Below are 22,190 nucleotides of genomic sequence, written 5' to 3'. Positions count from 1 at the left end.
GTGTGGTGTCAGGTTGATGCTGGTTTGTACCGACGTAATATTTTATTCCTTGTTTTTGTGGTTGTCCCCCCCCACACCGACGGTTAGCTACGCACGGTGAAAAAGAAGTTCCAACTTACGTACGTGTACATACATTCCAGGCGCTTGGGGTTTGGGTTTTTGTGTTAATCGGTTCAACTTGCGCAACGCGGCACGCAGCGCTCGCTCGCTCTTCGACGAGAGCGCGCGAAGGTGAATCTCTCGTCGCCCCCGTGGAGCTGGAGGAAATGCACGATAACAACTTTGAGAATGCACCACAAAATAACACCTTTTCAAAATCAACTTTTTTATATAGAGGAAGTGCTTTACAAATTAGAATTACAAATCTTTTTTTGTTGTGCGTGTGAACAATGCACGTACGGCGCTCCACATTCTGGCACAACTCGACGATTAAACGCGACTGCGATACATCTTCAGGGAGCCAAACTACAGCACAACGGCGATAACGTTGACAAGAGAAAACATTTGAAAAAGATATTCAACTTATGGTCTTTTATTTAAAAAAAAGTCTGTCAAATCCATCTTTCATGGTCCACTCCAACCACCTTCACCTAAACCACAAGCTCCACTGCACAAACTTTTCACTTTTTCCACACCAACTACACTGATAAACCCGCTATACCAATCACAATCCAGTCTGTGTGGGCACCGATTGGCCTGCACGCGATTCTCTGCTCGATATCAACGTCTTTGGGGGTCTATAGGCAAGTCTTTAAATGCACCCTTTTAAACAAATTCACATCAGGCCACTGCATTTAATGTTTACAAATGGCACGCAAATTCCTCGGCGATTAAGGCGATGGGACGGAGATGCACGTACACACAGCTACCCGCGGAAGTGATTTAAGTCAAAACTGAAAATCGTGCAACAAAGACATTAATCAAAAGTGGGTCCCTCTCTGCATCTGACACCCCTTTGTTCCCGTTCCTTCAAAGCTGTGTGGTCAAGTCTCCAGGTCAGACAGGAACAGGGTAATAAAGCTCCTCCTGGGCTGTGTCCCAATGCTGACCCAACACAAACGTGTATTGCATTTACTCAGGAATGCTTTCAACTAAGAATTTGGAAAGTTTAAAGTTTTTCTCTCCAAAGATCCTGCGCTTGAGATGTCCATACCATTTTAGGGTTATGTTCTTGCATGCAGGGAAGGCGACGAGACTACCCAGAGAGCGAGCCCATACATGCAAGACACATTCCTCAAAGGCAATCCTTATCAGTGGCTGTGCCACATTGCCCTGGATGTGGTCATCTTCCATGTTGCCATAGTGCTCGTGATAAACTGGAGCACCACACGCACAATTGTTTCAATCAAAAAAGGCGCAAGGACAAAGTTCCATGCAAGCTGTCTCAGCTGCGGCTTAAGGGAGGAATGCCTTGTGAAGTGTGTACTGCAGCATGGCAGGTAAGGGGCTAAGCCTTTCAATCGACCTTTCGAGCAAGCGAATGTGGGGAAGCACTCGTTCCGATTTGTTTCGGTCGGAGCTCACTCTTGATAGCGCTCGCTCGCGACTGCCATGCACCACCACAGGGGCCTCTTCCCAAGGTGGAGCCATCTTCAATCTGGGCAAACTGCGATGAACGATGCATGTCGACATTTAACAGACAGGTTGCTGTCAATACAATTGTCCCAATGCGGTCGTCAAATTCATCAACATTACCAAACATTTAGGTTCCTTAGCAAAAGTGTGCTTTTAATTGCACACATTTGTGATATTTAGTGAGAAAATAGGGGAGGGGCGGGTTGGTAATTTTACACTTGGCTTTAATCATTACCTAGAAAGCAGAAAACAAGACGTGGTCGGAGAGAGACGAACAACCAAGGGCACACGAAAGTGAGCGAGTCCACGGAGTTCACGGAGAGGCCGCGGGCGTCACGGTGGCGGCGGTGGGCGGCGGCGGCGGCGGCCGCACGGGGCGAGGGACCGCTTGGCCGTGGCTCTGCAGCAGGACGAGCGCGAAGTTGTTGACCGGCGCCATCGTGGCGAGGTTGAGCGACCGCTCGCGCTCCCACACCAGGTTGGGGCCGAACACGATGGCCAAGTTCTCCCCCGACATCTTGTTGACGCCGCTGTGCTGCTCCACCTGGCGTGTGACGAGGGTGGAGCGGAATGAGGGCACCGAGGGCGAGCGTGTTGCGGGGAATGGGTGCGTACGTAGGCGTGGCTACGAAGTGCTTTGGGATATTCGCGTGGAGGCGTGCCCCTGGGAAGTGCACGACGCTCGTGTCGAGCGTCGTGCACTTCCCAGGATTCCTTTCGTAACGCGTGCACGTGTTAAGACACGTGCGTTAAGAGTGGCGCAGCAGCGTGCGCGCGCACAAGTGTTTGATGAGAAATGTGCAGTGTCAAGCATAGGACGAAGCACGGAAACCAGCAGTTGAACGCACCCAAGTTTGCGCGCAAATGTGGTGTCCAAATGCACTCGTGCGTGCGGAGTTAAAATACGCTTGTGTGCGTCCAGGGTGAGTGTGTTGCCGTACGAACGTGGGTGCGCTACGCCTCGGGGCTCACCAGCTTCAGGAAGTCGAGCAGGTGATTGAGGACGGCACGGTTCTCCTCCGGGAGCTTCTTCACCATCTCCACGACGGCGGCTCCGCGCGCATCCTTCTCGAGGCCTGGGAGAGACACCGCGAGACGACCACGACGGTGACGACCACGACGGTGACGACCACGTCGGTGACGACCACGTCGGTGACGACCACGACGGTGACGACCACGTCGGTGACGACCACGACGGTGACGACCACGACGGTGACGACCACGACGGTGACGACCACGACGGTGACGACCACGACGGTGACGACCACGACGGTGACGACCACGACGGTGACGACCACGACGGTGACGACCACGACGGTGACGACCACGACGGTGACGACCACGTCGGTGACGACCACGTCGGTGACGACCACGACGGTGACGACCACGACGGTGACGACCACGACGGTGACGACCACGACGGTGACGACCACGACGGTACTTCACATCGCCGAGCCCACTCGCCTGCTGCTGGCCCGTCGACCCACAGCGAGTCGCGGGACATGGAACACCGAGTGGATGGCAGAGGCAAGGTTCACAGCAGCGATGTACGGGGACTCCTCGACTTACAAACGAGTTAGGTTCCAGAGGTCTGTTCGTAAGTCCCACTTTACTCCTGTTAATTCCAAACATGTACGTCATGTACACTAAACATAGGGAATGGCTTTCAAAGTTGTATAATATCCTGTAGATGTTGATGCCACTAGTTCACCATGTTCTGCAGATGTAGATGCCACTGGTTCTTCACGTTCTGCAGATGTAGATGCCACCACCGCCATCTATTGCGCGAGGCGGTTAAACTTACGACTCCCGGCCCGAACAGGCAACTGGATATTCGGGACAGATTTGTTCGTATCTCTGAAGATCGTAAGTCAAGTGTTCGTAAGTAGAGGAGTCTCTGTAATTGGTTGTGTTGGGGTCCGCAGGGCACGAGTGAGGGAGAAGAGAGGCCTACGCACGGCGCGAAAGAAGTTCAAAGGGGAAGTCGGTCCATACCTTGAACGCTGATGATGTAGGGAAAGAGGCTGAAGGTGAGAAGGGGCTCCGGGAGCTCCCGCAGGAATGTTTTGAGGATGACCGCAGCCAGGTGCACGTCACCCAGGGCTTGGAAGTCCACCGGCTGTCCTGCTCGCACACACGAGCACAGCGCGGGACACGTTCGTGCGTGCACATTGGGTGGGTGGGTTGGGGAAGGAGGCAGTGGGCTCCATAACATTGGGCTACACCAACGGACGATGCTGCAGGGATACTCTGGGAGTTACGCAGCAAGCGTGGCCTAATCCTAGCAGGCGACACACTGATCGGATGAGCAGACGCTGAGATTCTCCTTTGTTGGAGGAAACGTACGGAGCCAGTTGCATCGTGACAGCTTCTCCCCCACCTCCAACCCCCTCCCCTACACCCCACAATCCAGCTGCAGTTAATTCTCAAATTTGTGAAATTTTTTGTTAACACCAACGGGGTGCAAAGCCTGCTCGTGAGTGATGACGTCACGTGAGATCAAACTTCCACGAGACACGCGCTTTGGTCACCGGTTGTCGAAGCCTTCAAATTCGTTGGCCGCGTGAATGTGTCACGTGAATGTGTCATGTGAATGTGTCACGTGAATGTGTCACGTGAATGTGTCACGTCAATGTGTCACGTCAATGTGTCACGTGAATGTGTCACGTGAATGTGTCACGTGAATGTGTCACGTGAATGTGTCACGTGAATGTGTCACGTGAATGTGTCACGTGAATGTGTCACGTGAATGTGTCACGTGAATGTGTCACGTGAATGTGTCACGTGAATGTGTCACGTGAATGTGTCACGTGAATGTGTCACGTGAATGTGTCACGTGAATGTGTCACGTGAATGTGTCACGTGAATGTGTCACGTGAATGTGTCACGTGAATGTGTCACGTGAATGTGTCACGTGAAATGTGTCACGTGAATGTGTCACGGAATGTGTCACGTGAATGTGTCACGTGAATGTGTCACGTGAATGTGTCACGTGAATGTGTCACGTGAATGTGTCCGTGAATGTGTCACGTGAATGTGTCACGTGAATGTGTCACGTGAATGTGTCACGTGAATGTGTCACGTGAATGTGTCACGTGAATGTGTCACGTGAATGTGTCACGTGAATGTGTCACGTGAATGTGTCACGTGAATGTGTCACGTGAATGTGTCACGTGAATGTGTCACGTGAATGTGTCACGTGAATGTGTCACGTGAATGTCACGTGATGTGTCACGTGAATGTGTCACGTGAATGTGTCACGTGAATGTGTCGTGTCACGTGAATGTGTCACGTGAATGTGTCACGTGAATGTGTCACGTGAATGTGTCACGTGAATGTGTCACGTGAATGTGTCACGTGAATGTGTCACGTGAATGTGTCACGTGAATGTGTCACGTGAATGTGTCACGTGAATGTGTCACGTGAATGTGTCACGTGAATGTGTCACGTGAATGTGTCACGTGAATGTGTCACGTGAATGTGTCACGTGAATGTGTCACGTGAATGTGTCACGTGAATGTGTCACGTGAATGTGTCACGTGAATGTGTCACGTGAATGTGTCACGTGAATGTGTCACGTGAATGTGTCACGTGAATGTGTCACGTGAATGTGTCACGTGAATGTGTCACGTGAATGTGTCACGTGAATGTGTCACGTGAATGTGTCATGTGAATGTGTCATGTGAATGTGTCATGTGAATGTGTCATGTGAATGTGTCATGTGAATGTGTCATGTGAATGTGTCATGTGAATGTGTCATGTGAATGTGTCATGTGAATGTGTCATGTGAATGTGTCACTGTGAATGTGTCACGTGAATGTGTCACGTGAATGTGTCACGTGAATGTGTCACGTGAATGTGTCACGTGAATGTGTCACGTGAATGTGTCACGTGAATGTGTCACGTGAATGTGTCACGTGAATGTGTCACGTGAATGTGTCACGTGAATGTGTCACGTGAATGTGTCACGTGAATGTGTCACGTGAATGTGTCACGTGAATGTGTCACGTGCCCGCGAGGGGGCCGTGCGTCGTACCGCGGTTGTAGCGCTCTTGCGTTTCCCTGAGCGCCTGCGTACTTGCAGAACGCCGGAAGATCCCTTCTGTCTGCAGGCCTGCACGCAACGACATCACAACACCATCCCCTTGACGTGCGATGCGAAACATTTAGAATCCACGTGCATTCGGAGTATTTGGCTGCTGTAGATTTCTACACGATGATAAGCATCTTCTCTTTGGGCTATGATTTGTGGTCAGGTCGCTTCTGGAAAAAATGTATATAGCTCAGTGGACCTTACCTGGAAAATAGTATCTAGGACTAATTAAGACGGTATATCAAGACAACACCACGGTGAAATCCAGCACAAGATCGCCACACAGTGCGAGTATTTCTTGAACTTATTTCGCACCGTAGGTATCCAACCGTGATAATCGGAGGTATGGGGAAACGACAAACTAAACACACAAAGCAGGTCTAAAGACTTTACCGAAAAAACCTAAGAGTATGAATCCTTGCAGTCACGAAAGCTTCAAATCTAGAAAGTTCTAAAGAAATTAATTTTCAATCTACATTTAAGAGTGCATAGCTCCAGTGGCTTCCCAATAACAGAAGAGTGTTCCAGACGGCCGCAGAAGCGCATCTGAAAACACGCGATGCGGTGACCACCGACTTTCTTCAATGGCTTAGCCAAAACCCGCTGCTGCAAGGATGACCGGAGTTCGCGTGGTGATGGCACCCAAATTAAGAGGGCCGAGGGTTTGAGTGAAGGTCACAACTTGGGAGGATGGGAATCACGCAAGAGGCACCGTATCGGTGAGCACGCACCATGCTCTTTGAGGTACGCCACCGTATCCCTCACCACCAGGGGGATGAGCTGCCCACTATTCTCGGCCAGCCTGCACACAGCAGGCACAAGGGTGGCACGTATGAACACGCAAGTATGAACAGAGGAACACGCACAAGAATATCACGTGCAAGGAGGTCCGTGTGTGCTCGCGTGTACACACAAGCAAGGAAGTGTGCACGCAGGTAACGCACAAGCCATGTTTAAGAGGTTTTTTTTGCTGTTGGGGTTTTTTAACGTGCTTGTCATTACTGATTTTGGCAGGGCCACAAATCCGACTATGAAGCAGTTGTCGTGTTGACTGCACAAGCACAAAAAAAATACATTCTGGTCAATAAAATTGTCCTGAAAGTAAAAAAAAAACTACAATAGACAACGCTGCAGGTAAAGGGCACTTCTCTGCATATCCTCCAGATGTTTGTGTTTTTTCCCTCTCCCAATGATGCTGCGTGCAACTTGGAAGGCAAGAATCGGCCACTGCATGGGCTGAGTGACAAAGAGCGGTCGACTTTACGCAGAGCCATGAGCTCGGGCGTCATTTGTTGGCAGAGGCCTTGTAAAAGAAAATCCACGAGTACAAATGAGACATTGTCTTACGGAACAAGCTTGACAAGCGATGGACTCGCTGACTACCGACTAATGAGATATCAAGCCGACAATTGGATAATGTGATAAGGCCACCGAGCTAAGCTTCGGCTTTTCACCAGGGGTCAGAGGATCTCACAATATCCCCGTTACTTATCATTCAGATGACTAATTTATCACTCGCCGAAGCAAGGGCACCGCACCGCAGGTAATTAACACTGTCCTTGAAACACTTTATGGAGAGAACTGTAAGTAAGTGTTTTCGTATCCGTGACCCCGGAGACCACAAATCAACGAGGAAGCGGAGTGGTTTCCATCGCTAAAACGGCAATGTATTGTGTGTACCTCTTCAGGCCAACTCCGAACTGCTGTGTGGCCGGAATGTCAGCGACAACGCTCGCCTGGGTGGCTGTGGGAGCCATCACCTTTGACCTCTTGTTTTTCTCTTCATCAAACCTGGTCGCAGCATGCCGACACACACACAAAGATCCCCCTTGTTGCCTTAACAGACTGTTGGGTCAAGTGTTGTTAGCGAGCACCTATGAAGGCTGGAACGGTACATGAGGGGGTGGGTGGCCAGCACTACACCTGGCCGCCTTTGTCTCCCTAGTGCCAATGTTTACACACCACACCAGGTACTCATTTGAGGCTGAGTCGACCTAGGGGAGACCCAGGACCGGTTCAAATAATCGTCAATGGTGTTGGACCGTGAACAGGAATCGAACTCGGTTCGCCGGGTTTATAGCGCAACGCGCTAACCGCTACACTGCCGCTCCCCCCACCCGCACACACACAGATCACGGGGAAACCCCCCACGCTGGCGCCATCTGCTGCGAGGTCGGGCCGCAGGGCCTGGTGCACGAGAGATGCTGGCAGAGCCAATAGCACTCACTCACTCCACGAACTGAATTTTTCTTTCCCCGGCGCTGATGTTGAGCCAACGAATCATGAACTAAAATTCAGGTTTGAGCCCGGGAGAGGGCTCGCTCAAGGAAGTGGCCTCTGGCGTTGCGTGCGGAGCTAGCAACTTGTAATCTGGGTCCCTGTGATCGTAGCCTAGCGTGCTGGGCATCGCAAGCCACACTATAGAACACCAGAACACACGTGTACAGCACGCGCACCTGCAAAGGGAAGTATGGTCATGTGAACATCTTTACTGTTAAGGTGACCGCCGCGCAAAGGTTGCCGGCGGCTTGCAGAGGCTGGCGCTGTACCATTGCTCTCGTTCGCAGGAGGTCATGGGACCGACTGAGATGACCGGCAGATGCAACATACACACACACACACATTCATACAACATACACACACACACATACATGCAATGTGCTCAGTAATAACGTGCCCTCCTCTTCTTTGGGATCTACTGGTGCTGCTCTGTACTTGGTGGACACCTGCGTTGTCATTTCGTTGAATGTTATGACTGGAAAACCCTAAAATAAAGTTATTAACAAGTGGCACGTGGCACTACTCTCTCTCTCTCGACATACACGGGAGTCCAGAATTTAGTGAAAAGCACCTCGCGCTGCAGCTAAAGATGCTACCTGCTCAACAGTTGCAAAAAGTGGTGAAGGTACCGGGTGGACCATCGATGTGACGACTGACCTCACAACTTCCGGTGGGATGATGAGCATGGGGTCCTTCATCTGCAGGTGCAGCTCGCTCAGGTAGTTGAAGTACATCACCTTGCGGCCAAACTTGTAGCTGTCGGGTAGACAGGCGGCGAGCACAACGCACGAATGACGCGCGAACGACAGACGACACGCGCGCTGATCGCGCAAGGCAACGCGCCCGGAGCTAACGTGCACACACGCACACACCGCACGCACCGCTCAACTTGCGCCTCCAACGCACGCACGTACGTTAGACTTCTTTCGCACCGTGCTAATCGGAGGTGCGACAACGAAGATAGGAAAAGAAACCGCCTCTGTCCACCTGATGAAGGGCTTCAGGAAGCTCCACAGCACACGGATGAAGTTGGTGGGATGCACAACGTAGAGCGCCTTGAGGTTCTTCTTGTACCTAGGGGGTGAGCGGAGAGGGTGGCGTCACGACCACGTGCACGCGCATCGCCAACTGCCCATTGCCGTGGTTGCAAGAGTAAAAATGTTTATACCGATTCGATGAAACGTACTGAATGGTAGAACTCAACGAAACATACAAATATATATGAAAGATAACCCGGTGCGTAAAGAATATCGAAATGCAAGAGCAACAGATTGAAAGAAGTCTATCGATATTGACGAGCAGAAGCCAGTCCGTGCGTGTCGAGCAAGTATCAGGAGTAAATAAAAGACCCAACAAAACTTAATACCGACATAATAAATGGCACTCGATGCAAATGGACGGAAACACGTTCAAGCGGTTTTCTTATATTTCCAGTGCCTTCCTGTCAGCTTAATCTGCACTGAAAAAGACCAGGAGCTGTTGGGTTCTTTGCCATCTAAAGCCTCTGTCAATTGATTTGTATTTTCATCGCAGCACCTGTCCAAGCAGAAGACATTCCTTCCCCATGTGCACGAGCACGCATTCTTCCCCGTGCGTGTTGCTACATGCGAGCATCCGTCTGCTATTCATGCGCCATGCGTTTGCCATGCGTGTGCGCAAGTTCGTGGGGAGCGGCGGTGTCGCGCTATGAGCCCAGCAACCCAAGTTCGATTCCCGCTCGCGACCAACACCAGTGACGATTATCTAAACCAGTTCTGGGCCTCCACTAGGCCAAATGTGCCTCAAATGAGTACCTGGCACGGTACATACACAGCACTGTTTATGTACAGAGGTGGCCGGCATGGTGCAGGCCACGACCCCCTTGGGGTGCCATGCCAGCCTGCACAGGTACAGCTCTCTAACAGCACTTGCCCCGACTGTTGAGGCTACACGGGGGGGGGGGGGGGGGGGGGATCTTGGTCCGTGTGCGCGTTCGTACTTGCGGTCAAACTCTCGGTAGGCATTGAGCAGCCACTGGAAAGACGGCTTGTTCTCGCTGGTCAGGCCGTAGTGGAAATAGATGAGGGTGTAGTCACTCTCCACGTACTGATCCAGCGTGTACCGCAGGTATCTGCGCACAAACCACGGACGTGCATGCATACACACACACACGGGCACGCGCACACACACACACAACAGCAAAGGCAACAGTTGGCCTACAAAGAGAGCGGCAGCGACAAGTGGCTGTGGTGCAGCACGGCAGGGGCCCGTCTCACCCTGAATGTTCCGAACGTCGCCATCGACGGAAAACTGACCGCACGCCAATGAAGTTGTATCGGTAGTTCAACGTTAAAGTGGCCATTTCGCTAGGAGGCTGCTACTGCTGCGGTGTGGTGTTAACTTGGTGTGGGTCTGGGACTGTTTTGGTGTTGCTTTTGCTGCCGAAACCAAGCTGGATAAATCGGACTTATACGAGTAATATGTTTATAATTTATCTATATTTGGTGACATTTCCTCTATACTTTTGCACTCCTATCGTGTTTTTGTTTCATCGTTTGCCGTTGTTGTAACTTGCTGACCGCGCGCCCACGCTGGACATGTGTGAAATAGAAAAAAGCTTCGTAGCTCATCGGATTCCTCCTCCTGCAGCCGCCTAAATAAAGATTCTGATTTGAAGAGGCGCGAGCTGGTGGACGGTGCCCGTGAGCGCACGAGCGACTCCCGTACTCGTCTGCGGTACGGAGCTCAGGAATCCGTCCGCTTGGCGACGCCACACTGCCTGCCGGCCATCGGATTTTTCGCAGCGATGTAACGTTTCGTCGTGCACACGACAAAATGGATGTTTCATGGCCAAATAAATACAAAATCTCTTCAGCCCTTCCGACATCCAGTTAACCTGGCCCTTCAGATTAAACCACACGGCAGTGATTTGTTGTTGTTGTCCTTAAATTGTAAATATTTACCAATTTGTAGCTACAAATAAATAGCTGCATTAAACGATATTACATTTTCTCAGATATTTAGTAATTTAGAGGATTTGCGGAGATTCCCCCATAACTGGAAAACGCTTTCCCCACCAATTCGTAGGGCTCCACGAGACCTTAACGAGAAACACTCGGAGTGGCGTGGGGCCCGCACCGAGGAGGAGTTGCGGACAGAAGGGATTCAAGTTACACAAGTTCCACGATAGGCACACATTTTCAATGGCAGTTTTGCAGTTAATTGGGTCGGTTTTTTTTTTACAAGAACCCCTTTCAACGTAACAGCGCCAAAGAATTATGAACCTGAATTTCTTGATTCATTGAATTGGAATTTTACAAACCGGTTCGGTCATCCGGGAATGAAACGCGATACAACCCGTGCACGCGCGGACGGTCACACGTGAAAGCATACGCGACGCCTACGATCACAATACACCACGCACTCAACCCATGCAGGTGAGCCATGCAATCGCAACCGCTCACAGCTACCCACTCAAGCAGCTTGTGGTGGTTGAGCTGGTGTGTCGGTGGCATCCGACAGCAGCTGAAGATGATCACTTTTCGCCCAAGGTTGTCTTCACCTGTGCATGCAACACAAACACAATGCGTTTACATGCAGGCCACACCCACACGGGCGCAATGGCCAGAGGGCTGAGCACCAGGCCAATCTTTTTCAAGTGAGGGCCTGGGCAGGCGAGGGCCTGGACAGGTGCAAGCATTGAGCTGCTGCTCGAAGGTGGAGGGCGGTGCTTGGATGCTGCTGCGTGTGTGCAGCAGTGGGGGGAGAGAGTCCCGGGTGCGTGCGCGTGCCAGCGTGTGCGTGCCAGCGCGTGCGTGCGTCAAGGCGTGCTGCGTGCACACGTACCTACTACCTCCACGATGCCGTGGCGGGCCACGTCGTAGTAAGGGTGTTGGGGGTCCAACTGGGGTCGCGATCCTGGCACAGGCGAGGTGGCCTTCTCCGCCGCTGGGCGCTCAGGGGGTGGCCTGGTTGGGACCGGCGGGGCCGGGTGGCCTCCCTGCAGTTGCTTTTGCTCGTTCTCGTCCCTCTCCAGCTCTGCAAAGGAAGCGGCGCGGGAGGATAAGGGCCACTGCTCTCCAACTAAGAATCGTTACATGACAGCACCTTGTTTCTTTCAAAAAGCTGTGACGTCTTTGTGTAGGTTTCTTCACAAACGCAAATCAATAGCAAGTCACAGTGGTGAGATGTTAACTACCTCGCCTGGTATACAGGAGGTCGTAGGTTCGATCCAAACCCCCAACACCTGTATATTTGGAGTTTGCGTGTCTCTCTCCCCAAGGTCGCGTAGATATTTCTCCGGCTCCTCCGCTTTTTCCCTCCACATTTAGAATTATCATCACGTGTTTTAAGAGTATTTGGCTGCTATACATTTGCACGTGACGATAAGCCACTTCGTTGAGCTATCATTTGCGACCAGGTCGCCTCTGAAAAATAAGCTAATGGCTCGGTGGGCCATATCTGGTTAACTAAAACATAGTTCAGTTTCTAAAATAAAATAGTTTTTTTTATGGACGTTAACCCAAGCAAAGGAACACCCACCTTGTGCAGCTATCGCCTCAAACTCCTGCTCGGCTTTGCGCTCTTCAGAGGTCAAACTCAGCGCTTCAAAGCCACCGGCGTGCCCATCCTCACTGGCCAGGAAGGCCGATGGGCGTGAAGATGCCTGCCTGCCATTGGCCGGCAGAGCCGGCTGTGCAGCGCTGTCTCCAAAGTCGATGAGTTGGCCGTCGCCTGCTGCCATCGTGACTGCGGGGAGAAGGGGTAACGGGGCGGGGAGAGACCTGCGGGGAGAGAACATGGATACACTTACATGTATTTATTTACTTTATTAGATAAGGCCCACTGAGCTATGGAGCTTTTTTTCAGAAGCGACCTGGCCATCACAAACGATAGCTCAACGAAGTGGCTTGTCATCACGTGGAAGCCACAGCAGCCAAATACTCTAAACGCGTGTCATTCATTCTAAATGTGGAGGGGAAAACCGGAGAAAAATCCACGCGACGCTGGGGAGAGAACACGCAAACTCCAAATATACAGCAGGCGTAAAGGGTCGGGATCGAACTCACGACGTCCTTTATACCAGGCGAGGTAGTTAACCGTGGCGCCCCTACAAACCTCGTCCGTGAATAAGCAAGGCTGTAAGAACTTGGGTGAAGAGAGATACGAGGGAAATCCCAAGCCAAGCGGTGTGAGGAGACAAGCCAAAGTCGAAGTGTTGTGAGCTGCAGTGCGACGGTGGTGGTGGTTTGAACACAGCGGTGGATGAGATTGAACGGTCAGGTCTGGCAGACCGAGGCATCGACGTGGCTGGAGGAACGAATGAGTGACGGTTGATGAGAAATCACGCAGCGAGGTGAAGAGAAATGCTCCAGCAGAAAATCGCATCACTTCGGGGCATGGTTCGAGATGAGACATTCAGGAACGGTATTGTTTCGACGTCTCTCCAACGGAGCTCTCGCACCAAAGCACAAGACGACATTCCGCCAAGCTCAGCAGACCCCAGTCGAGAGCGGTCTGCCATTATTATTATTACTGTAGCTTGAAATGTGATGTTTCTCGGGGAAACTATTTTAGCATTTGCGATTTTACGCCTTATTTGCAATGTACTTTAATCGTAATTCTCACTTTATAAAATAGCTTGTTTTGGGTTAGATCTCTTAAATGTGTCGTTAAACCCGCCACCACCCGACATAGCCAATTAGTAAGGTTTGTCACGTAAACAGAACGTGCCAATTCGTGACTAGTACAGCACATACCCGGTGTGTTGGAGAGTAAACCCACTACAACATTCACAATTCGAGTACGGCGACGTTTCGCCAGTAATTGCACCACCCAGCATCATCACCCGGCACCATGATGTGCTGGTTGCTGTAATGGCTGGCGGAATGCCACGCTAGTCGAATTGTGAATGTTGTAGTGGGTTTACTCTCCAACACACCGGGTATGTGCTCTACTCGTGACGAATTGGCACATTTTGTCTACGTGACACAACTTTACTAATGCTCCACAATATAGGGTTTTTTTGGGTTAGATCGTGTAAATATATAAATGTGTCTCTAAACCCGCCACCACCCGACACAGCCCATTAGTAAGGTTTAGTGTCATGGAAAACAGAACGTGGCCAATTCGTCATTAGTACAGCACACCGGTGTGTTGGAGAGCAAATCCACATTTACAATCCGAGCACGACGTTGCCCCAGTAACTACAACCAGCATCATCAGGCTGACAGCCAGATTGGTGGTGGCGGGTTTAACGACACATTTATATTTACGCGATCTAACCCAAGAAAAAACGATATTATGGCGTAATCCTCACTTTAGTGAAATATTTAAAAGATGAATTTGTAATAGACTCTACATCATGTGATTTGTTGCCATTGTTTTTCACTCCGTTAAGTACTTATTTGTATCTCTATTGTTCTTGCGACCTGTTGCCGAGGTCACGCTTGCCAGGGAGCCGATGCTTCTGTTGATGAAACCCAATCCAAGAGCTTCTTTGCTCTCAACATAAACCGATGTTAAACTAACGTACAGTATGAGAAACGAACACATTCCTGCGGAGGGAGCTGGTAGGAACGTTGGGTTGCTCGGTCAATGGCTAGCGTCAACGGCGGCGTGGTGTATTCCGTAAATATGCCGACTGTGAGGGCGGGCAAAAGCCGGCGTGAGTAGGTTAAACGTTGAGTTTTATAAGGGCACCAGGGGGTGACCAGCCCCTCCCCACCCAGCCCCACCCCTCCCACCCCTCCCACCCTCCTCACTCAGCCCCTCCCCACCCTCCCCACCCAGCCACTCCCCACCCTCCCCACCCAGCCCCTCCCCACCCAGCCCCTCCCCACCCAGCCCCTCCCTCCCCTCCCCACCCAACCCCACCCTCCCCACCCAGCCCCTCCCCACCCTCCCCTCTCCACCCAGCCCCTCCCCACCCTCCCCTGTCCACCCAGACTCACCCCTCCCATTTTTGGATGCACGACGGATGGACACAATAATCCCCTGTGGGCTGGTGGAACCAGTAGGTTCCTACCAGTAAAACTTTATCCATCAGCTGGGCAAGGCTACACCGAGTGAAAAGGCCACTGTTTACATTTCCTCTGGCAATGAGTGAGCAGGCAGAGAGCACGATTCGTGACCACTTGCCTGCTGCTGCTGCCGCCCTGTCCACGCGTGGCCGCTCAGACTTTTACCGAGGCTCTCGGTCGTGCCGCGTAAAATGATCTGATGCAGGGAAAATGTACTCAACGAATGCCAAGATATTAACTACCGTGATCATCGCCCATCATCATCATCATCTCTGCTTTTAGCAAATAATTACCTCACTCTTATTTCATCACGCGTAACACTGTAAACTATCCCCCCTATGTGCACAACTATTGCTCATATTTCCGGGCTAACCAGTGATAAGTGTGGCTCAGCAGAAGCCTGTCCAACCAGATGTACATTATTTTGCATAATACCTGTCTCGTACGGCTCTGTACGGGTAACGAAAACAAAACCTATTACTCGCACGAATTTTTGTTGCAACAGTAAAATAACGTGGAATGCACTCACAGAAACGACATGTTGCGGTAGAAGTTAGCTAACACACAGACTTGGGCATTGCCGTCCACATGTTTTGTTTTTGCTGCCAGGGCTGTTAGCGGGCAACTATTTAGGCCGCTATTGTACGCACAGGGCTGCTGTGGATATCTATGTTGAACTTCTTTCGCACCGTACGTAGCACGACATCTGGCCGCCTTTGTCTCAGCAGTGCTGATGTTTTCACATTGCCCCAGATTATAATTTCATGTCGTGTCAATGTAGGGGAGCCCCAGGTTAAGATTCCATACCTGTCAACCCCTTAGCAGTGCCCGACCTTATTACACACCAACGCAGACCTTGTTGGTCACCCCGTGCCCCTCATAAATCTCAACGTTCTTCCTACAAAGTCCCATCACAAGGGAGAAACACAAATAGACGAAAAAAAATGTGCCCGTATTGAAACGGCTGTACGCCGTATGGACCCCGCACAAGAACACGGGTAAACCATATGGGTTGACCGGTATAAACGCTCCAGTTTAGCGGTGGTGAATGGGATACAACTTGTGGTTGTTACGCGTGTACACAAAGACAAAGCTCCACCATACAGCCTTAACGGACTGTTGAGGCAACTGCTGTTAGCAAACAGCGGCGTGGCACACGAGGAGGTAGGGAGCCAGCACCACGCCCGGCCGCTTTGTCTCCCGAGTGGCGGCGATGTTGACACGCCGCACCAGGTATCCGTGTGAGGCCGAGTCAACGAGGCGAGACTCGGGACCCGTTCAAGTCGTTGTCACTGGTGTGGGCGCCGCGAGCGGGGCTCAAACTCGGGTCACCGGGTTCGTAGCGCAGCGCACGCGGACTTCTACGCTGCTGCCATTCGCCACTAAGTGGCGGCGACGTCACCACGGCGCCTGTGCCAGGCCAGGTGCACGTTGAGGCCGTCACCTGAAGTGTCGAAGGCTCGCCGACAGGCAGTCACGGGACAGACCCAGAAGGTGCCGTGGGTTGGCCGACTCGAGATGGCTGGCAGATGCACGCCAGCTGTGCCCCCTGCTGTGCCAAGGTGCATGCACACACCCTCGAGGCACGTGCTAGGTGGGTTCCGAACGCACTGTCCACACACAGCTCCGTTCCAAAGAGCAACGGCGATCCGCTGCGGGCGTACTTCCCCGACAGCTGTAGAGGAGCTTGGCAAACGAATCGCGGGTTACCTCATTACGCACGGGTGACGGGCAGACACGTAAACGGTCCCACACAGAGACATCGTCGTCGGTCACTTGCACGCGCGAGTCTGGGAAAGGACCGAGGCAAGTGCGGCGCTGGGGGGGGGGGGGGGACAGGGGGGGAGCAAGTTGCAAGCGACCGGTTCGCCCAGCCGGCAATGCCTACGGCTCAGCAGCGTATTCGCGCTGCGACGCACAATGGGGCCCTTTCGGTTGGACCCTAAGGAAACAAGGAACTTGTCGCTTGCCCTCGGCGGTGGGTGTAAAAGTCTGACCTCAGCTGGCAAGTGTCATCAGGTAATGGCACTCGTGCCAAATATGTGGGGGGGGAGGGGGTGGTGGTGGGTCTTGTGGAAATTGGCCAATTATAGTTGCAGCGAAACTGCTCTCGGTGAATGCGGATGTTGTGCTCAGGGGCCCAGAATGTGGGACAACTTGACCCAAGACGCTTGACTCACCGCATCACAACGCGGCATAAGCATTCGCTAATTAAGCTGCGCTTGACTGATGACTTACTCTCCAACACACCGTTTTGTTTACGTGACAACCCTTACTGGCTGTGTCGGGTAGTGGAGGATTACGACACATTTATACTTGCGCGGTCTAACCAAACAAGCTTTATCATGATGGTTCATCGTCAGCCACGATCAGTCCACTGCTGGATGAAGGCCTAGCGAAGAACGTCACCGTGACGTGTAGGATCCGCATCGTAACATTCCGCCTGGCACGAGCCGATCTCGCCGCTCCATCTCTGCAGCGGACATCCCCACGGACGCATTCCGTCCTTTGCCTGTCACTCCTCTTCCCCTCTTGCCCACCGCCCACCTCCGCAGCGTCTCGCAACGCGTCTTGCATAAGGCCACTTTTAGTTGCGGCCAGATTATTTCTACAACCCGTCTGCGTGTGTGTTCTACAGTTCCTCATTTCAATAATAATAATTTACATTTATTTGCAAGAAGCCATCCACGAATGTCTCAAGGCGCCTTGTAAGATCTGGGTTAAGGGAAGGCCGAGAGAGGAGAGGTACATCGAATAGACGGACTTAGGAGGAGGGTGGTGTGTTATTAGACGCGACTTTAAAGTGTCCACATTGTCGGTTAAACGAATTTTCAACGCTAGGAAATGTTGCGTCTCAGTGTAAACCCACGCACTTTTAAAGCCTCTAAGTTATCTCCTTCATAGCGGTCGCCCACTTTTCTTAGCCAGGTCATAGCAAGCAACATGTAATGATTCATACCGACTTCATAGGGTAGTACATCTTCATCATTTCGATCCTGGGCTAATATTTCTCTTGACATTTTTTCAAAAAGCGAATCTTGAATCCGGCCTCAGCTTTCTTTATCAGGTTATTCAGCGCGTGAAGAATCTGAATGTGTGTGCTTATACTGGAGGAATCCGATGAGTTGTCAAGCTCTTTTCCACAACTGTCCAAAGTTTCACAGATGTCCGCTATAGGCAATTATGTGAAATGTGAACACGTGTTGACAATGGCAGTTACCCTATACACAACTATACTCCACTGGGTCTGGTGGGTTGGTTGTTTGTGACGGATACGAGATGTTAGATATTCAGATAAACAACATAATTTATTTATCGCAGCAGGAAGTGCAGCAATAAGCTGTTTCGGCTCAATTTCACGGCTATTCTGGGACGGTGCAGATGTTGGACGGTGCAGACCTTAGTCCACATTCATGGTTACATTTGGTCGCGATGCAAACAGGAGGCATCGATCGGCACATGCTGCACATGTTCTGGGCACTGCAGAGGGAACCGGGTCTAAAACGTTACGAAACGTACAAAGCTTGCTCACACTATACTGGTAGGAACCTCCTGGTTACACCAGCCCACAGGGGATTATTGTGTCCGTCCGTCCTGCAGGGAGGGGCTGGGTGGGTAGGGGCTGGGTGGAGCTGGTTGGGGGTGGGAGGGCTTGGTGGGGAGGGGCTGGTCACCCCGTGGTGCCCTTATAAAACTCAACGTTTAACCTACTCACGCCGGCTTGTGCCCGCCCTCACAGTCGGGAATATTTGCGGAATACACCACGCCGCCGTTGACCCTGCAGGCCATTGACCGAGCAACCCAACGTTCATACCAGCTCCCTCCGCATGAATGGGGTTTTACGAGCAAAACCAATGGGGGAGGGGGGGGGATGTCATTTAACAAGAAACATTGCACAAGGTGTTGGTCCAGATGTATTGTGACTCCACAATTAATTGACCCCCCCTAAGATATTTTTTTCCCTTTGCATATTAATGGGATACAAAAATTATTACATTTTAGACCATTAAATGGGGGGGCATAAGCCATCTGGACCACCCTGTACAGTTATATTGTGACATGCGACATCCGCAAATCCAACATGGTGAATGTTTTCTCGATTCATATTTACGAATTCGTTCCTCGAATACCGCTCGTTTTTGTCAGACAACATCCCGATGCTGCTGTGAATAGCGTTGTGCCAAAGTCGTCAACTTGCTCAACGTCCCTTGCAATCTCTCCATCTGCAGCTTGGTGCAGAATTAGCGTCCTTTCATCTGAGCGGCGGCGATGTTCCACTTCGCGTGGGGTTTTATTCCGACTCATAATTGATTTTTGAGTCGTGTGCGTAAAATGCCAACAACGTGACATGCTATGTTTGACTGCTTTAATTATTTATCTATATTGTAAGAGTATGATTACGTAGTCCTTGCTTTGAGAACGCTTGGAATGACTTGGGATAAGTCAAATGTGTGTGTCATGATTAATATATTATGTGTTTGTTGTGGTAACCTTCTTACTGGACATCTGTAAAAACTATATTTAGAGCTCATCGGATTCGTCCAGTTAAAATACAGATCCTGATTCCGAGTGGGAGGTCGACGGTAGAGAAACCTTTGCACAAACACCGCTCGTCTCCCTTGGCCTCCACTGACTTTGTTTGACTGTTGTCGTGATGATGTTCAGTGGCTGTGGGACAGGCCCATGTGGCGTTGCGTTGTCTTTACATTCCACCGTAACAAAGAAACAACCCCACACACACCTCGTTTCTGATGTTTGTCACAAACCGCCGTCAATGCTAGTCTGTGTGTGTCAGTGTGTGTGTGTATCAGTGTGTCACTGTGTGTGTGTCAGTGTGTGTGTGTCAGTGTGTGTGTGTGTGTCAGTGTGTGTCAGTGTGTGTGTGTATCAGTGTGTGTGTGTCACTGTGGGTGTGTGTCACTGGGGAGCGGTGGTGTAGCGGTTAGCGCACTGCGCTATGAACCTGGCGACCCGGGTTCGATTCCCGCTCACGGCCAACACCAGTGACGATTATCTGAACCGGTCTGGTACAGGCTACACGGGGGATCTTTGCCTTTGTTTCCCCCCAAGGCCAAACATTCCAGAGCCAAACGCAGCAGCAGCAGCACCACGGACTGATAGAATCAAGTTCCTGTCGGAAGTGTTGTAACACTGGGTACCCCCCCCCCTTGCCCCCCACAGCTTTGAGACGAAATTTGTAGAGTCTGCACCGAGGGCGAGGTGTTGTTGTTGTTGGTGTTGTTGGTGGTGGTGTTGTTGGTGTTGTTGTTGTCGGTGTTGTTGTGTGTACTGTCTACACTGTGTACTGTCTACACTGTGTGTACTGTGTGTACTGTCTACACTGTGTGTACTGTGTGTACTGTCTACACTGTGTGTACTGTCTACACTGTCTACACTGTGTGTACTGTGTGTACTGTCTACACTGTGTGTACTGTGTGTACTGTCTACACTGTGTGTACTGTGTGTGCTGTCTACACTGTGTACTGTGTGTACTATGTGTACTGTCTACACTGTGTGTGCTGTCTACACTGTGTGTGCTGTCTACACTGTGTGTACTGTCTACACTGTGTGTACTGTGTGTAACTGTCTACACTGGCTACACTGTGTGTACTGTCTACACTGGCTACACTGTGTGTACTGTCTACACTGTCTACACTGTGTGTACTGTCTACACTGTGTACTATGTGTACTGTCTACTATGTGTACTGTCTACACTGTCTGTACTGTGTGTACTGTCTACACTGTGTGCACTGTGTGTACTGTGTGTACTGTCTACATTGTGTGTACTGCGTGTACTGCGTGTACTGTCTACACTGTGTGTACTGTGTACACTGTGTGTACTGCGTGTACTGCGTGTACTATGTGTACTGTGTACACTGTGTGTACTGTATGTACTGTGTACACTGTGTGTACTGTCTACATTGTGTGTACTGCGTGTACTATGTGTACTGTCTACACTGTGTGTACTGTGTACACTGTGTGTACTGTCTACATTGTGTGTACTGCGTGTACTATGTGTACTGTGTACACTGTGTGTACTGTGTGTACTGCGTGTACTGTCTACACTATGTGTACTGTGTACACTGTGTGTACTGCGTGTACTGCGTGTACTATGTGTACTGTCTACACTGTGTGTACTGTGTGTACTGTGTACACTGTGTGTACTGTCTACATTGTGTGTACTGCGTGTACTATGTGTACTGTCTACACTGTGTGTACTGTGTACACTGTGTGTACTGTCTACATTGTGTGTACTGCGTGTACTATGTGTACTGTGTACACTGTGTGTACTGTGTGTACTGCGTGTACTGTCTACACTATGTGTACTGTGTACTGCGTGTACTGCGTGTACTATGTGTACTGTCTACACTGTGTGTACTGTGTGTAACTGTCTACACTGTCTACACTGTGTGCACTGCGTGTACTGCGTGTACTATGTGTACTGTCTACACTGTGTGTACTGTGTACACTGTGTGTACTGCGTGTACTGTGTGTACACTGTGTGTACTGTGTACACTGTGTGTACTGCGTGTACTGCGTGTACTGTCTACACTGTGTGTACTGTCTACACTGTGTGTACTATGTGTACTGTGTGTACAGTGTGTACTGCGTGTTCTGTCTATATTGTGTGTACAGTGTGTACTGTGTGCACAGTGTACACTGTGTACACTGTGTGTACAGTGTGTACTGTGTACAGTGTGTGTACTGTGTGTACAGTGTGTACTGCGTGCTCTGTCAGTGACCGCGTCAGGCCGCGGCCTCGCCCCGACTCCTCCGCCCGGAAACCCGCTCGCTGTCCACCGACGACGCACACACGGCGCACACTCGGGGGTGGGGGGGCTGGTGGTGGTGGGGGGGTACCTGGCAGAGGCCGCGGAGGAAGCCTGAGGGAGCCCTGCGAGCCGTGGGGATCCCTGGGGCCCCTGCGCGAGGGGGTGGAGCTGTAACGTCGGGGACCCGCGGGTGCGAGAAGCCTCGGGCCGCGCTGAGGCGGCGCGCGCGATCACAGCTCGCGGTGGGCGCCGAGGGGGCGGGGCGCCGAGGCCCCCACCCCGTCGCTCGCTCCCCATTGGTGCGAATTGGAGCGAGGCCCGCGAGGCGACGCTTTCAATTGGTGGGTGGGTCTCGCGAGGCCCCGCCTCATTGTGCGTAGCTCCGCCCCTATCTATATAAACCCCGCCCCCCGCCGTCACCACCACCCCCCTCTCTCTCTCCGTGTGTTTGTCAACCGAGGGGTCCTC

At 51.4% G+C, this 22,190-nt stretch overlaps 1 protein-coding gene across 1 annotated transcript; it reads right to left on the bottom strand.

Moving 5' to 3' along the window:
* Positions 1–541: 541 nt before the first annotated feature.
* On the bottom strand, positions 542–21,985 carry LOC133340923 (rho GTPase-activating protein 1-like). Its single transcript, XM_061549425.1, has 13 exons — positions 21,811–21,985; positions 12,470–12,711; positions 11,774–11,965; positions 11,402–11,489; positions 9,927–10,058; positions 8,936–9,022; positions 8,606–8,704; positions 7,349–7,459; positions 6,400–6,470; positions 5,612–5,689; positions 3,571–3,699; positions 2,548–2,651; positions 542–2,119 (listed from the first exon to the last, which is right to left on the bottom strand). Exons 2-13 carry the CDS (start codon positions 12,669–12,671, stop codon positions 1,889–1,891), a joined length of 1,524 nt encoding a protein of 507 aa, XP_061405409.1. The 5' UTR covers positions 12,672–12,711; positions 21,811–21,985; the 3' UTR covers positions 542–1,888.
* Between the last annotated feature and the right edge of the window lie 205 nt (positions 21,986–22,190).

Source organism: Lethenteron reissneri, chromosome 2, assembly GCF_015708825.2.
Source record: "Lethenteron reissneri isolate LAM-NWPU_2019-01 chromosome 2, ASM1570882v1, whole genome shotgun sequence".
Lineage (NCBI taxonomy): Eukaryota > Metazoa > Chordata > Hyperoartia > Petromyzontiformes > Petromyzontidae > Lethenteron > Lethenteron reissneri.
Note: the sequence above shows the minus strand (reverse complement) of the source record. Positions and strands in the feature narration are given on the sequence as shown.

What these genes read in the sequence shown, in the direction of transcription:
- LOC133340923 (XM_061549425.1), bottom strand. Translation starts at nt 12,671, where the DNA reads ATGGCAGCAGGCGACGGCCAACTCATCGACTTTGGAGACAGCGCTGCA. An exon ending in CGGCATCGTGGAGGTAGTAG is followed by an intron (nt 11,490 to 11,773) that starts GTACGTGTGCAC and finishes TTGCATGCACAG; the next exon opens with GTGAAGACAACCTTGGGCGA. An exon ending in TTCCTGAAGCCCTTCATCAG is followed by an intron (nt 8,705 to 8,935) that starts GTGGACAGAGGC and finishes TCTACCCGACAG; the next exon opens with CTACAAGTTTGGCCGCAAGG.